The sequence below is a fragment of the Eupeodes corollae genome, chromosome 3 (assembly GCF_945859685.1).
Source record: "Eupeodes corollae chromosome 3, idEupCoro1.1, whole genome shotgun sequence".
Classification (NCBI taxonomy): Eukaryota; Metazoa; Arthropoda; class Insecta; order Diptera; family Syrphidae; genus Eupeodes; species Eupeodes corollae.
This window is the reverse complement of record NC_079149.1, coordinates 137,114,113-137,132,462: the sequence shown is the minus strand read 5'-3', so window position 1 is coordinate 137,132,462 and position 18,350 is coordinate 137,114,113. Positions and strand designations below refer to the sequence as shown.

General features: G+C 34.7%; 1 protein-coding gene across 1 annotated transcript in view; it reads right to left on the bottom strand.

The window, feature by feature from the left end:
• LOC129952916 (frizzled-4) overlaps nucleotides 1–15,090 on the bottom strand; it is a 29,826-nt gene extending 14,736 nt beyond the window's left edge. The window contains exon 1 of the mRNA XM_056065890.1: nucleotides 13,343–15,090. Coding sequence (XP_055921865.1) covers nucleotides 13,343–14,256 — 914 coding nt within the window. The 5' untranslated portion in view covers nucleotides 14,257–15,090. The remainder of the gene's footprint in view (nucleotides 1–13,342) is intronic.
• Between the last annotated feature and the right edge of the window lie 3,260 nt (nucleotides 15,091–18,350).

The window sequence follows — 18,350 nt, the reverse complement described above, 5'->3', positions numbered from 1 at the left end:
TTTTAAAAAACACTTTGGTCTGTTTTTGTTTAGTTTTAAAAATAAGGCGTCACGGTACGGAATGGCACATAAATAACCAAGCTTTTCACATCAGGTGTGAAAGTAATCCCTTTTGCCTGAAGCTAGACAAAACATCATCAATTACAATTTATCACTTATTGCGTACACAATTTCAAAAAACCGACGGCACAGCGTGGTTTCTTCTTTCTCACTCCTCATTAATTTACATCATGGAAAGACAAACTATGAATGCTATATTTACCCCACCCACAAGTCCTCACAACAAAAATCAACAAACAAACTGTCATCACTTGAAAAATGTTTTTAAAAAAATTACTCCAATTTTTCTTAGCTTTTAAAAATACCATTCAAATGATAGATCCGAAGATGATGATGCTCATGCTGATGATGATGATGATGATGATTGTGGTATGTGCGGAATCTGGAATGTGCTGCATGAATAAATTGATTTGGAATTCTTCGATTTTAATGTCCATCAAGTTTATATCCAATATTTGTTTATTTCCAACTATTTTTAACAAAATCATCTTCACACATTCATCGCCAGCCAGCGATACAGAAGCAAGATGTGAGACGCGGGAGGATTGAAGATAGCTTCCACCACATGGAATCTAGAAGACAAGATACACTTGAGAAACCCGGACCCGGAGAGAAAATGTCCTGCGCACCTTCTCCTAGTTACATGCAGCAATTAGGCACGAGTACAGAAAAGATGAAGCTCAGGCTCTTCCGACTTCGATTGCGCTTGGTCTGGGATGGGAATTATGACGACGCTGTTAAAAAAGGCAATCGAACAAATTGAAAACGAATACGGAAGATCAGCGAGCGATCATCAACCTGCAATTGCTTATGCTTCTCGTGGGGCTGTCGCTGCTGCTACCGCTTGCCACTCCTGGCTACAGCACAAAAAGCAATTGTATATTTACGTACAGGGAGCCGAAGAAAGATAAGACACAAGGCGTAGATACAATAAATGCGTGTGCACCACATGTGTGCCTTTTGCCTTGTGCCTATGCAAGATACAGTATCTATGCACATGCTAGAAGCTGTCGTTAGATAATTTATATCGCTGCTGCTTTGCTGACGCTGCTGGCTGAGTCACAAGACAATATATGTATGTTTACGTAGCTAAGGAAAAATAGACGAACAAATATATTGAATATTTATTTGTTATTATTTATTCCTCATTGACATACAAGTCGGTAGATTTACGAGCTCGAGTTTTTCCTTTCTTTTTAATTACCTCACAAATCACCTGCAATAAAAAAATGGCGCCCGGGAGATTTCTGTGGACTGTTCCCTTTTCGATGCAATAAATTATAGATCGAAACCTAATTATTACATGTGTTGTCACTTGTGACAGTTCTACGATTAGCCAAGAATTGCGAACTGCGAACCTTCTGTTCAGCTGTCGAGAAATGCAATAAAAGTGCTTGTAATTAAGATAAGGTAAGCATTCCCCGCGCACAAATTGTATGTTGGCCATATATTCTTTTTCCACATCAACCAACCAAGCCGAGTCAAGCCGGCTGATCGCTGTACAGCGCTGCTCCGATCGTGAAAAGTCTACCTATGGGTATAGCTGTGTAATATGTGTTGGGAGCGGTTTTGAGCTCGTTTAAATTTCATTCGTCTACTTCACTTATCTCGTGCATGGATCGCGTTTTACATCGGTTGATTGTTATGACCACATTTGGCCGAAGGAAACAAACAGGCAAGAGAAGGCAAAACAAAAAAGGCAACAACAATATAAACTTGAAGCATGCTATGGAACTTTTGGCTTTGCATCGGATGGGATATTGGAGCAAGAAGGTATTGGCGAAATCAATTCCGAACTGGCCAACCCTCTATCCGCAAGCTAAATGGGTGCCTTGATGAGGTGATGATGCTATAGCAGGTTCTTGTGGTATGCTTTCTTATGGCGATAACTCTTCTTCTTAAGGCAGAGGCAAGGTTTGTCCCTTTTGCATTTTGTATAGCTAAGGTAGATATAGCATACGCGTGTGTTTGGGATATATATATGTACATATTCCCGTCCACGCAATCTTCATCTCTTCCTCATGTTAGTTGTGAGTTACAACGTTTTCGTCGTTGTTTGGGTTGTTGTCGTGTACAGCAACTGCGCGAGAAGATGATTTCTCAGTGTGATGGCAATCTTTAGCACGAACCTGATACATGAACATTCCGATTAGGCCAAGCTCATTAATTTGAAAACTCTATATACTCGTATATCTGCTAGTCGTTGGTATAAGTACCATGAGTAGATATATATTTCAACTCTTGTTGATCGTACTTATAAACGGAAAAGTGTCGAAGCGTTCGTTGTAAGATTTCCGTAGTAATAAAATGTGAAAAATGTTAACTTTCTATGGACTTTGGTCAGAAATGTATCTAGACACACCTTTAATCTTTTTCTCGAACAAATATCAATATTTTATAAGTAGAGTAATTCTAGAGCACATCTTTTTTGCAGCTGTTATGAATAAATAAAACAACACAAACCGTGGAAGTAGCAGAGTCTAGTGGCTTGAAAAACGTTGAATTTCAAATGATGGGAAAAAAGCGCTATCGATATTTAATTCATATTTTTGTCCCTAGCGTAGTCTAGGTTCTTGAATATAACTCTTTTGATGCTAATTCTATCACAGAAAACAAAATAACTTCTACTTTAGCAGCATTTTCTTGTGCAACGGCCTAAAATAAATCTCAACATCTTCGAAGTTTTTTAAGTACTATAACCAATTAAGTTTTACATGAGTTTTTCTCAGAAAGTTTCAATTTTTCGAACTCGTTGCAACATTTTTTGACAGTTGCAGCGGTAAACCTGGTTCAACCCTGGATATTATTTAACAGTCTATTTAAACGAAAATTTCCTTTTCTATTTAGAGCTGGCTTCTGCGTCACCTTTGGAAATTTGACAAGTAAGTGTTCCAATATGAGCTTTATGGGTAAATTTAGAATTTCTTCAAAAATTGATTTTTTTCAGCATCATATGTAGCAGGATTGGAAGTCTTTGTTTGTTATTGAATGAGCGTAACTTTGTGTACGTTTTAACGAGTGCCGGTAGAGCTGTGAAATTCCCAGCTAATCATTCATATTTTAATTTTGTTATCATTGATGGAAATATGGACTAGTTAATCCGCCGAAAAATCCACATCTGCATATTTGATCTTCAATCAAAAATAAATTAATTAATTTTGCAAAAGAAATGTATGTGTTAACAGATCTAGATCAATAATAAATTGATTTTCTTTATTAATGGAAGACCCCATTCATTTTGAGTTTTATGAGCAACTGTCACTTTCTAGGCTGTCATTTTTTGACAAGTAAAAACAATTCTTTTTATTTAAAAGTGGAACCAAACAAGTTTCAAAAATTAATTAATTAATAAAATTGTTAAAACTCACTATAAAAATGTGCCACACAAGAAACAAAACAATTGAGTTTTTGTAAGAAAAGTTTCCTGATCGTGTCATTTCTCGAAAAAATGAACACAATTGAAGATCTTGTGATTAAACACTTTTTTTTTGAAGCCACGTTAAAGAAAAGCTATTTGGTTGATTCAAACATCTTATAAGTAAAATTCGTAAAGTTATCGAGGGCATACAGCCGCGAATGTGTACATTGATTAGGATAGTATTATTTTCCATTTTTAATGGCATATATGTTTTCTTCCAAATGATTTTTCTTAAGAATACTTCTTTATTGAATGTCGAGATGAATTTACATTAAGTGTTCATTTTACTTTTTTTGTTAACATAGTTTTTATTCTTTGAATCATCAATTTTATACAACCTTTTTATTTCTTAAAAATGGTCCATCAAAAGACGTCTAATAAGTGACAGTTCCAGTTCGTGAACAAAATTCAAAACAAACAAACCTGAATCTAGGGAATGGATCTTTAAGGTAAGGCCTAGTACGCTGCTGATGCGAAACGAAATTTCAAATACAAAAATGACATGACGAAATCATAAACGAAAAATTTCGCTGCTGAACGATGAAATGTGTCATTTTGGTGCATATCTGTACTAGATTTCTTAGTACAATTCTCCACTCTTTTCGTTCTCAATTTAATTGGCCTGCATATTAATTGCTTGCAAAATTTTGACGTTTAATTTGTTTATTGAAAAAAATTGTTTACAAATTAAAATTGAAAAAAATTGTTTGCTCGTTACTTTCGGTGTTTTGATTTGGATATATCTTTGATTTAAAATTTAATAAAATGGATTTTTCTAATGTGACCCATTACATTTCTGAATCGGAAACTCAGGATGTTATTGGTGATGTGTAAAAAGTGATGAAGACAAGCAGTGAACTTCAACTTCCAAAAAATAAGCCAAAAAAAAATGTATTTCTATTCGGAGGAAAAAAAGAAACTGGCCTCGTTGGTCGAAGCCAGTGAAGCTATTTGGGAATTAAATTATTTTTGACAGCTGACAAAACTCTCCACAAATATTTTTCCGCAGTGGTTTTTCGTTTACATTTTGTTGTGCACTTGGAGACCGCCGAAACAATTCACTTCAGCTGCGTACTAGGCTTAATTCGAAATGGCAGAAAGCCAGAAACTCAGATGTCATTATGGATTTAGCAAAATACTAGCAGTAGAGGAATCGATTTATCGATTTTGTATTTTGGCTATGGTTAAGTAATACAAATAATTAAATAAATGCTTTTAATCTTAAAAATGAGTTAAATCATCTTTTAATTTAAAAAGTTACTCTTCCAAATGATTTTTCTTAAAAATACTTCTTTATTGAATGTCAAGTAAATTTACATAGTGTTTTATATTGCTTTTTTCGTTAACATAGTTTTAATTCTTCGAGTCATCAATTTTATACAACCTTTTTATTAGTTAACTATTTTCTAAATATTTAGCGGTTTTTTAGGTATTCTAAAATTAGAAAGCTTTTAAAATTAATTTTAATTCACTTTACTTTAAAATGGCCCATCAAAAGACGTCTAAAAAGTGACAGTTCCAGTTCTTGAACTAAATTCAAAACAAACAAACCTGAATCTAGGGAACGGATCTATGAGGTGATTCGAGATGGCAGAAACTCAGATGTCATTATGGATTTAGCAAAATACTAGCAGTAGAGGAAGCCCTATTTTGTATTCTGGCTATAGTTAAGTAATAAAAATAATTGAATAAATGCTTTTAATCTTAAAAATTAGTTAAATTAAAAATACAAAATTTCGGGCAAAGTTGACTTTTACGTGACAGGAAGATATTTTTCCTTTTATTAATTGGCCTGGGGACACTGAGGCGTATACGTATTTTTTACATTTCATATAATTATTTGTATGAAATTTTATTTTCATTGGAAATTTGTAAAGATTGCCGTGTATTAATAATATTAATTAAACTTATATTCGCTTTACTTCACTGCTGCACTCAGAAGTACAATTTGCTTAGTGTGCATATGGCCTAACTCGATCTGTTCATGATCAAAAATTAGACATAATCATTTATGAAAATGTCCTTTTTTAAATTGAAAAAAAAAAATGATTTTATTTATTGTTCTTATTAAAATTTTAACTTGTGAACCGAAATCAAAACTAGAGAAATGTGAATGTTTTGCTTTTGAACTAAGTTTGAAAACCTTGAGAATCGAAGATTTTCAATCAATTATATGACTTAGACTTTATAGTTTCGTCTGTTTATGTACATATTTTCAACGTTTGGTATCGTAATTTTGAAAACCATAAAACCCAGCCTTCTTTTCAGCACCGTTTGATCATCGTTGATATTTATTTGGTAAAAATACAAATGCACATTTATTGTCACTGCCTGTAGACATAGGAATGAATTAATTACACCTCCCCATACTTAAAGTTCTGATTAAATGTTGTTGCAGTCCGCAACATCATTTGGACCGGTTTTGGTTTATATTATTCTTTGTCCAAAAGCCGTCTTTTTGTGGCTAACGAGGTATCCCACAGGCAATTTATTTGAATTGGGACGTATTCGTATTCGTATTCGTATTCAAAAGCTACAAAATACAACCGAAACAACAACAAAATATAATGTATTCTTTTCTCGATTTTGTGTTTGTCCATTTAACAAGAGTTCCAACAATCAAGCCAGCTAACCAACCAACCAACCAACAAGATCGGTCCAAGTCCAATTATTTATGCAAACGAATACAAAAAGAAAACACCACAGAACTCGGAATTCTAATGAGAATGGACCAAGGGAAGAGAAAACAACATCAAAAAATGGTAATAAAATCGACGAGCTATAATTTAAAACCAATAAACACAACCAAGTCCTGCGTTTGGTTAAACCTTTTTTTTGAGGTATCTCCATTTACCTGGTGAGGAAAGGCGCACGATCAAGATTCCAATCGAAAAATCTGTGAATGTACAACGAAAAGTAAATAAATTAAAGATTTCAAGAAAAAAAAATTGTCCCGATGTAGTAAAAATTTCAACAAGACAAGGCAGTCATTAGATCCGAACAAGATCGGAGAGCTTATATAGGAAGATGTTGTTTTTTTTTGCCCATCATCAGCACAACCAGCAACTTATGATAATTTCTTTTGAAAACCAGTTGGACCTCTGCATTCTTTCAATGAGCTCTGAAACTGAGGCTGAAGCTCTGACTGATGCTCCTTAATTGCAGGTTTCCTCTGTTCGATTGGGATGTATAGAGCTATAGCAGTTTTTAAGAGGAGAAGGCATCACTTTTGGTACTTGCCCGACTCTGGCTGGCGCACAAGGCAATTAATTGTTAACACGATGGGAGAAACAAGTCATATCCTAGAACAAATGAATTATGACGGCCCACCATCTCTCTCTCTGAACACATCCTTTGCGTAGTCTTGATCTTAAATAATGGTAGATACCTTTTTATATATTTAGTACCATGTTTGCCCATTGAAGGTATACAAATCTGTTTAGAGGCGTTTTGCCACTCTTTTTTGCTGCCCTGCACTTTCAACCATCGTGCGTCGCCATCGTCAGTAGGTATGGAGGAAAGGTACGATAGGTAAGGTATAAAGGTTTCTATACATTGAGCAGAGCACGATCCACCACAACTATCTACCTATAATATTTCCATGGATAAATTCGATTTATCACTGGCTTGTTGTAGATGCTGCTGTGCCTTGCCTGTGAAAAGGCACAGCCAAGCACGATCTTTTCACAAAGGTATGGTGTCTATTTTCGTGCGTCTCTTCTTGTATTCCCGGACGAACGACGACGATCATCAGAAGAACAGATGAACGGGACGGGGAGCCTCCAGTTCCAGACTCAGCTGGAGCTAAACGCAAATTTATTTATTCTGATTCCCGTATGCACCTACTTGTTTCCCTTTTTTAGAGGCAAACATGATCACGGATATCGTTAGGAGCTCGACTACACGTCTGCTGACTCTTGGTCTCGACTCTCCAGCCCACCAAGACCAAGATTAAAAAAAACAAAAAAATAACCTGGCATGCTCTGTTAAATGCTGATATGTATCTTTTCAAGGGGTACAAGTAGAAGTTACTTCTTCCCACCCCGGCTGTGAAGGTTTTACTTGTTGTAATTCTTTCCCATTGTGTTCGGGAGTGGACGCGACGGACCTGGGCAAAGGTACATCGACTACGACGACGATGGCAAAAGATGCTGACGGTGAATATGGTCGTTTGAGAACAAAATATTTTTCTGGATCTTGCTGTGCTGATGATCACCGATGCCGATGCTGCTAAGATCGTTCCTACCTACTATGGCATATTATAAAGAAGGTACCTTCACCTAGGGGATTTGTATTTTGTACCTCTCCGCAGGCGTTTCTCGTTATTATTGTTTTCTTGTGTTCTTTTTTTTTAATTTTATTTTCATCTGGTTCTTTTCTTAGGTTTTGTTTTGTTTTATTTATGTTCCTTTTTTGGTTAAGGTTCTTTAAATTTTTTAAATAAGAATGAGAAAACATCTTGCAGCAAAAGCAACACAACATCCACAGCCTCGTCTACATCTCGTTTGAATACATTCTTTAAGAGAGACCCTCGTTTTTCTCATTTTTACGTGCAATAAATTCTTACGAAAAATAAAAATAAAGACTATGGCACTAGAGCATCGTCATGGATTTATGGATTTACGTGATAATTTTACTGCACTATGTGTGATTTGTGTTAAAATCACGGTTCCATTTTATACCATGATTATTTTTTGACGTTTGGTTTGAGGTGAGATCGAATTAAGATTTTTTATGAGTCGTTTGGAGAAAAAGGTATTTTTTAAAACACTTCCTCCGTTTCAACCCCTTTAAGATTTAGCAAATTCTATTAAATCCTTAATATTTGTAACACAATTAACATTTTAGATGTCCTTGTTTTAGTCACCACGCTAGTGTCAAAATGATCATGATCAATTTTTGACGTTCGGTTCGATTTAAGGTCAAATCCAGATTTTTGTTAAATGAATTAAAGAGACCTAGTTAGCAGAATCAAAGTCCAACGGCTTAGATGGCTAGGTCATTTAGAGCGGATGGACATCAACGCTCCAGCCCGGAAGGTCTTCAAATCCAATCCCGAAGGACGGCGCAGTAGAGGAAGACCGCGACTCAGGTGGCGCACCCAGGTGGGAGAGGACCTCAACCAACTTGGCGTGCGAAACTGGAGACAGCTAGCTAGGGACCGAGCTGGCTGGAGACGCTTGTTGGTTGAGGCCCAGGTCCGCCCCGGACTGTAGCGCCACCTTAAGTAAGTAAGTAAGAATTAAAGAGAAAGGCATTTTTTAAAACACTACTTTGGCTTTAATTCCTTCAAGATAGAAAATAACCTTCGTTTGCAGATCTTTGTAAAACAATTACTATTGTGGATAGTCTTGTTATATTCACCAGGCAGTGTCAAAGTTAACTATGGTAGAAAATTAAATTAACATTTTAATGCTATTCACAAACGGCCTATTGTTATTTTCAACAACATAGTCAAAAAATGAATTAATTTTTATTTTGACGACAAACATCAAGATCATTATGTTTATGATATTTCATTGATCTCAAGTAAACACCAGCTTTGTTTTCTTGTTGAAATATTTCGTGAATTTTGAGACACCCTTTGTGCGGACATATTATTTACATATTCTTAATTTTGACATAACAACTTAACCATGCAAATTTAACCATGCCAAAATTGAATCAAAGCCGACAAAGCAGATGTTAGATTGATATTTATGTCATGAATAACAATTAAATAAATTATAATATATTTAAGACCGTTTCAAATAAAATTTAAGCCTCCCAAAATATATTTTTGTTTTTTTCTTTTCATTCATATAAATTTTAATAACTGGTTCTTTATTCTTGGAACGTGTTTTTTAGGCAATATCTATTTATGAACTCAAAGTATGTTATGTGTTTTAACAATGGTGGCGCTTAATTTAACATAAAATGTATGAATTGTAAAAAATGGTTTTTGATAAAATGGCGCGACTAATGTTCTGTTGCTTTTGGCAGAAAAAATTGATTTTTTGTTGGTCTGAGATCAATTTTATAAAGATTGTCAGATCACAAAATATTCAGATCTGTCATTAAATTATGTTCCAAACGTGTCACAATTGTATTTTAATAGATAGAAAATTCTTGAGAAATCGAATTATAGATACCGTCAATCGAATTCATATTCGTACAGTGTTTTCTTTATTCGCAAAATCTACTTTAAGTAAGCGCTAAAAAAATGTAAAAAATATTTTCATCATTTTATTGTATTGCTTTTGTAATTCGATTGTGTGTCTTAAATTTATAACAAAGTAAAAATAAAACAAAAAATGGGGAGAAAACAGTGCGAAACATCGGTTGAACTGAGGAAAATAATGATAATAGTGGTAAATCATTAAAAGAAGTATCCGACCTTGTTGGCAGATCAAGATCAACTATCTAATCAATCGTAAAAAGGTATCGTTCGGAAAATCGAATCGAAAATCCCCGGATCAGTGCACCTAAACTTGCTGAAAAATTGCGACAGGAACTCAACAAGCAGTTTTTTACCGAGACGTTAAGAAACTGCATTCGCTATAACGGTTTTAACGGTAGAGCTGCCAGAAAAAAACCTGTCATAAGTTCTGTGAACAGGTTGAAACGGCTAAATTTCGCAAAAGAGCTCCAATCAAAGGATTTTTACTATTGGAAAAACATAATTTTTACCGATGAGTCAAAGTTCAATATATCTGGCCCAGATGGACGACAAATGGTTTGGCGAAAACCCAATACGAAGCTACTTCCGGAAAATATTGTCGCAACGGTCAAGCACGGGGGTGGTTCAGTGATGGTTTGGGGTTGTTTTTTCTGCGGCTGGAGTAGGAAAATTACATGTAATTGAAGAAAAGATGAACCACAAGAAATATATAGAGATTTTAAAACTAAATTTTGGGTAAAAGTGCACATACATTGGGTCTACAAAACCAGTTCACTTTTTACCAGAACAATGATCCCAAACATAAGGCACATAATACCAACCCAATCAACGGATATTAACCCTATCGAAAATTTATGGGACCATTTACACCAGGAACTGAGGAAACTAACCATAATTAATGCAAGAGAGCTTAAATAGCAGATTCTGCAAGAATGGAACAAAATATCTAACGAAACAACGAAAAAATTTAACCAGTCCATGCCTAATCGACTCAAGCATGTAATTAAGAACAAGGGTATTTGCTAGAAAATATTAAAATTTGCTTATTTTTATGTTTTTTACTGCACTTAATGAAATTAACGAATATGAAATTGTTACTTGTTATTTGATTTTTATAGTTTGTGTTATTATATGTACTTTGTTTGTTGAAATATGGCGTTTTTCTTGTGGTAGACAATAGATGGTATTCAGATCTTTAATATATGAAATAAATTAAATTATGATCATGAGTGGTTCTTGACAAATCCGAAAAAAATTAAGCTGTTAACTGCTGTACGAATATGAGTTTGATTGACTGTATGTAAACAAATTCTATTCTCAAATTTCTGGCAAAAAAAGTGAGAAATTTTTGTGTGAACATTTTTTTTTTATATTTCTGAGAGTACATTTTTGGGATCCTAGAAAAATAAACTGGGAAAATATTGATAGAAAAGTAATTTATTTACAAAAGTCAAAAGATGTTTGTAAATGTCAGATGTCGTAGTTAGAGAGATCGGTAATTTGTGATTTTTTTCATTTTCATGTAAAATAAATCTTCTGGACTTGCTTAAAATCGAATCAGATGCAATTATAAGACTTTGGGACAAAATCAGCCAACCGCTTGAAGACAAGAATTTTCATTGAAAGGGTTTTGTCAGCTCACTTTTGGGTATTGTTAGAGCCCTGACTGATCTCAATAATGTATAATCTGACAATAGTCTGTACTTAGCATAAATCATTCTACATTTGGGGAAAAAAAATCAATTTTCAAATCGAGATCTTCTATTACCAATCGAACATGTCACTAAAATGGAAAATGGAAATGGTCAAAAGAAAGTATTTTATGTACGCTCTAGATCCTAAAATCTAGAAGTATCTTACAGGAGCAATACAAACTGCTGGGTAAGAAATGGGACAGATCTTTGAAATGTTGATGTTATTTTGTTAAATTTCAAACTTTTCAGCATTTTAGGCTATGAAACTTCTGAAGAATAGAAGAGCTTCCACCAAAATATACAAATCTTTTTACAGCGGTGTTTCTAAAATACAATTTGTATGTTTTCAACAAAAGAATAAACATATTCCAGTATTTTTGTTTTGTGTAAAGTCGAATTATCACGTAAATCTTCTCACATTATAAGTATGTCCATTCGGAGCAATGCTGTGTTCTTTTTGTACGATCGTAGATTACGATCAGACCTGCATATCATTCTACTAAATGAAAGGAGAGTATATTTTTCCGTACATAGTCGTGGGTAGATTTTTAGGCCGGTCACTGCTATTATATACATGACTCTAACTCTGATGGGATTTGTATTACCCGCAGTGCCAATGCCTGTGCCTGGCCTGATAATAATGCCTTTGTGAGTTTTAAAAAAAGTAACAAAAATAAAAGAAATACAAAATTGTTTATTTTTTACATTGGGTTCAATTCGATTGTTTACTGCAGCAGTTGCGTTTGCTTGTTAAGATCTCAAAGGATTTATCTATAATCTCGACCACAACGCATAAAGTATCTAACATACCTATCTACATACATTTATCTATTTAGGTGGGTCTTAAAAGTAATTTCCTTTTTTTCCTATTTGATGAATCGAAGTTCTAATTTGACATTGTAGTCGTCGTGTTGTGAGTCGTTGTCAATGCGATTAGTTTTTAGAAGCTTAAGTAAATATTTGCTGGCGACTAAACGACAAATACGACAAGCCACGATCAAGACTTACCTTTTATAAAATATACAAAGTATTATCTAATCTATATCTCCTAACTAGCTACGTGGTGTTGAAATCGATATCATTGAGAGAGGAAAGAAAAAAAAAAAACAATAATAAAACGTTTCTATCGTTTACTCATGAAAAATGCCTTTATTCAAACATTATAACTTTTATCTTCAATATTTCAACAATATTCGTTATCGTTATCGAAAAACAAACTGAAATGTTTATTTTTACGTTTTTTTAGGTACCTATAAGTTAGTTGATGATGTGTAGGTACCTCTCTACCATAACTATCCTGATAATAATGACTTTCGATAGTGCCCTAATGTCTCGATTTCATTGTCATACCTGGTTGCAATTAATAAGATAAATCAAATTATAAAGAATTTGTTTTTTATTGTAGGGTATACCTATGCAAACATTATATGAAATTTTGTTTATACCTACCCTGTACACATAAATGAAGCCAACTTTGACGCGGCCGCACTTAATCAAGATTAAAATAGGCACACATTGGGTAGGGCGATAGGTATTTGGTCAAAAAAGATATAAATTTGAAAACTTATGTTGTAGAGCTGAACACAAATGTGAGTATTATTTTTTGAAAAATATGTGAATTTCCCTTCCACACACAAATCAGACTCCTTAAGCTTGTTTAGCGTCCTTTAACCAAAAAATCATATTTTTACGAACACATAATTTCCTAATGTTTTCCAAAATTATATCAAAGACTTAATCGTAGAAACCTTCTCTTACTGAAACCTTGAAATGTTGACACTTTAATGAAGGTTTGCTTAAAAAAGTCCACCCCTGTGATGAAATAGTCTTAATGATATGAAAATAAGGTAACATTCAAGGCGACAAAGCACGTAATCTTATCAACGGCTCGGAAATATACCTATATTACTTTCGGAAGTTTTTGACCACTGTATAATCTAACCCAATCAAATAATTTGAAAAATATTGGAAAATCTCAAAACAATATATGTAAGATGAAACCAAACTTACCAGACACTTGCTGACATTCCAAAATAATAACGTAGGAGAAAAGTTGCAGCGCATGATGCATTCGATAATCCATCGATAAGAAGCAAGGACACGTTCGGCAATTGCGGATCAAATCCACATGCAGTGGTATTCCGGCCAGAGACAAATCTGACCGTCCATCCGATGGCAACCAAGCTGTGACAGGTGACAAGAGGTGTTAAAATACGATCCCACTTCGTATCGGAGAGGATAAGGCAAAGCGTAGCTACAACTGCTATTCCTAAAGCTGCGTAACTCCACGTGGTTACCCACATCTCTGCCAAATGCTTCTCTGCCTTATCGAATAGAATATCAGCCTCACATAATGGAGCACAACGTCCCGAACGATTTAGCCGAATATACAAATGAGACTTTGCCAATCCCTGGCAACCAGGCTGGTGGAACGATGTTACTTTGGAGATTGGCGGTGCCATACCGATGCCTATTTCTCCAGGACCCTCCATGCACATATGCTCGTGGTTATTCTCTTTCGGGAAACGATTGCAATCCAGAGCCGGTGGCCAGGGGAATCCAAAACCCTGCAGCACGGGGTGACATCGCGTCCTCACCGACTCGCACAAACTCCTACATGGACCAATAGGCACTGGAACTTTCGGAGTGCACATCGGCACATACGCCGCGCACAAAAACAATTTCAACTGCGTACTGCAAACGTACTCGATCAAAGGTGCAAATGTCTGCAGAGTAAAGTCGACATCGGTCTGCAATTCATGTCCTACCATATTCGGCATTGAGGTTTCATTGTAGCCAATACCACGGCATAATTCAATTCGAATTGGCTCACAAACTCTTGGCACCAAATCTGCATCAGCTAGTTTTCCAGCTCCGGCCAGCATCAATAACAGAGTCCACAGAGCTGCATGTAACTTAGTCATAACTTGTTTTGTATTTTGTTGTTAAAGTTAAACTACTTTTACAAAATGTAAGTAAGCTTATTTAAATACGAGTACGATCGAATTTTCACACCCGAAGCGATCGACGATTTGAATTTGAAACACTGCAAACCTCCAAATTGCACACTTTTCTTAAACAAGATTATTTGAAAAATAAGAAAAACTGCAGCAAATTCTGAAAACAAGTTGTCGAACTGATGGCACACACGAAAAGATGCACAATTGGTACATTCATGAAGTCAATGTACTGCAAGAGTATAAGGAAGCAGTACAAGAACACACAATATGAAATTCTTTTTAAAAACAAATTATATCAGATTTCTTTTTCAAACGATCTTTCAAAACAATGTTTACATACAAAAAGATCCCATAAAAATATAGGTATCCATAATAACGTGTAGGTTTAGTTTAGTCGGCTTGCTATAGATACTTTATTCTATTAACCGCCGAAAACAGTTCTAGTATCGTATCTCTACGTATCGTATCTATCTATCGATCAGTGTGTGCGAAAACCATTAAAATCTATAACTTATCTCTAGGCACAGGTAAGAAAAGATACAAATAATACAAATGTCTTAAAACAAACAGGTGAGTATACTAAGGCGAATATTTTTTCAGCGTCACGACGAGACGAGGCAACAGCTCACTTATTACTGACTTGGTCTCAGGGACCAATTGGGTACTGGGACTGTTGTCGAAGTCGAAGTCGAACGAATATGACGTAGTGAAGAAGCCAAGTGGTTGGTTCTGCGTTCTGCCTCTGCGCCTACAGCAAACGTTCCCAATTGAAGAGAGGAAGCAAAAGATATGTTTTTTCTTACAGTAGTGGGTAAAAGTATAAACGCGCCAAAGGCAGGTAGATAGGATGAAATTTGTGAGAGCGTCATCGTGCGATTGCCTATAAGAAAGAAGTCGATTAAAAACAAATATTTTGAAACTGATCGTGGATACCTGCGGTTTCAGTAGGAACCAAAAAACACAGGTTTTCAAAATTGCTCTCGATCATTTAAAAATTCAGTGTTTTTTGACAGATCGCAGATTTTTGTTTACAATGGTCGCATTCACAAAGCTAGCGGCTATAAGTAGTAAAAATTTAACTAGCTTTGTGAATGCAAAACTACACTACAAAGCTTGTCACTTTGTAACTGTCATATTATTGACAAATGCAAATATGTATGTAAAATAAGAAACATTTTTGATTTGATAACTTTAACTTATCTTTTATGTTTTTAAATTCAATAAAATCAAATTTAAGACAGAATTTGAATGATTTATATTTATATTTAAATACTGAACGATTTATTTCATTTTTTATTCGTGTTATTTACCAAGCAGCTGATTCTGAAACGTCAAAATCATTCTCCACTAACTTTGAAGCCGAATTCCAACTACTTTTGTAGTTAGATTTAGCCAATCAGAATCCATTGACTATGTAGCCACTAGCTTTGTGAATGCGACCAATGGGTAGCTGTCATTTTGAGTGGAGTGATGGTTGATGCTAAGAGACGTAATGCCAGAGGTTTGAGTTTAACCTGAAAGTTTTTTCCTTCCCTCTGCAAGGTATTGGCAAATCCTCTTTTCGGCGTTTACCAATTAAGCCGTTTCGATTTGACATAAAATCTATAGGTCCTCTCCATCGCTGTCATTCCTCGCATAGTTGAGAGTTGGAGTCACTAGAACCTTTTTTATAGCTGTCTTAGAATAATGACTTCGTTGAATTTTCCAAATTTATTCTGAAACACTCGATATTTTAAAAATATTAAAGAGTTTATAAGTACAAATAAATTTTGAACTAACTTTTTGATGATCACTGTAATTTGGATAAAGTATCCAATTGCATTTTGTATCTTTTTTTTGTTGTTTAAGGAAAACCCACAGCAACGGAACTGACTGAGCTAGTGGAAGTGGTGGCAGTGGGAGCTGAAAGCTATGGCAGAGGCAGCAGCAGCAGCCACAGCAGCAGATATTCAGTTTGGTGTCTAACAAGTTTGCTAATCACCTTGTTCTTTTTTGACGTATGTGTTTGTGAGTAAACTCAAGTAAACAAAAATTGGGGATTGGAGCAGAAGGAGGAATATAATGCGCCTTACAATGAGGCTTACACGTTACACTCTTGCAGCGTTGCCCATATCACCCGATCAGGTTGGTTGGCTCCTAGGTTTGTATTTTGGTCTGAACTAATGTTTCATGAAGTCTGTTTAAAACTTTGTAAAATGTTACAAACTTAATACAAATTTTAATGTGACCTTTTACTAACAGCTCCTTACATTTGAGATATAAATTAAAGCAACTTTTTTTAAGCGGATTAAGTTGTCCTTAACCTAAATCTCTTCTTTTAAATTTCCTATCAAATCAGATTTTTAAAATACATATGCTTCTCTAAAAATGTTAGACAATCAAAAACGGTGTTGTTAAAGCTTAAGTAAAATTAAACATAGTCCTTAACAATAAATTGTACGATAAAAAGTACAAGTCTTTGTTTTTTTAAATACAGTTTAAATCATTTGAGTAAGGGCAGGTTCAAGTGACGTAAGGAATTGAAAGTAAGGCGAGTTTCTAACATCTGATTGGCCAGCTGCCAAAAAATGCTCTCCAATTAAGGCAACTTTATTGGAAAGTTGTCTGGAAAGTAAGTCAAGAAAAATCTTTCTAACTATCAAGTCAAGTCAACTTATGTCAAAATGACAACTTAATATGTTTTTTCAATTCAAGTGAAAGCTGAGCTTTACTACTCTATAATTTATGTATTTATTTTCTGCAAAATTTCATTTATTGTTTCCTTGTCAATTTGAAAAAGAAATAAGTAATATTACTTTACAATACAAAATTCTAATCGTAATGGGCTTTTAGCTTGTCTGGGGAGTGTTTTGTAGATTATTATGTGTTTGGTAGGTCTTGTATTTACTATGAGCTTAATGTAGAGGTTTGTGAAGTAAAGTTCTGAATTTCAAATTCAAGACACTTGGAAAACGAACAAGTTGCTTTGGTCAAAATTTAGTTCAATGAATGAAGTTGACTCCAAATGAAATCCCTTATGTTGCCTGAACCTGCCCTATCTTACTTAGTTTCTGGAAATTCTCCGTAGTTATAAGCCTTCTATGTGAAGTTTTGAGGAATCTTGAATTTAATGTTTTCATGGTTTTGAAAAATACGAAAAAAATCAAAATTCTAATTTCAATTATCTGCTTAAATTTTTAAAATACCTGTTTTAAACATTATGCTTTTTCAATAAATGTACATATTTCCAGAAAGCCTGGAACAAAACCTCTTTGATCAGAGTTATCGTAGGAAGTTATTCAATCGTTAACAAGACTTAAAACTTGGTTTAAAAAGCAACTTGTATAATTGTGTCGATTTTAATCCTTATCTAATCAAGACTTTGCATTCAACAGTTAAAGATATAAGATGTTTACCCGAAAATATATTCTTTTAATTTTAAATTATTTTTATTTACCTGCTGAAAGATTGAAATATGTGGCCTAAGCTTTCCTCAATAGCCCCTGCTTTTTTCTGCGGCAACGCTGGCGGTTACACTACTCTTGGAGCTCCAGAGACGTAGACTAAAGACTATAGCTCTGGATGTAAGAAGGTTTTTATGTATACTCTGGTTAATACCTGAAGATTGTAAGGCACGGGCGCTGACTCCATTCGCGTTCGCGCTAGCCACCAAAGATCGTTATCACTTTTTTTGTTCTCTTTTTCTTTTCCTCGTCTTCTCCTCTTATAGCTAGTTAGTGTAACCAGTTCATTTAAAGTTTTAACGAGACGACAAGCTTCTTCCAGGCTTTGATTTAGTTTCAGTAGGTAGGTAGGTATTGTATTGGGAAACTGCAGTAAAAGTATTTGTGTAATCAAAATCTTGTAAAGCCTCTTTTTGATCTCTTATAGTTTTTTTTGTTTTGTTTTACTATTTTTGTTTTGGTAATTGATTTTCTTGTTGGGGTTTTGAGACAAGCCTTAATACCATACCGGTCGCAGTTGCAGACAAGAAAATATATTTTTTTGTCTGGTGGGTGTAGGCGTTCATATATACTCTTTTGTTTGGGATCACTTCTTAAGTAATTCTGAGAAGCTAG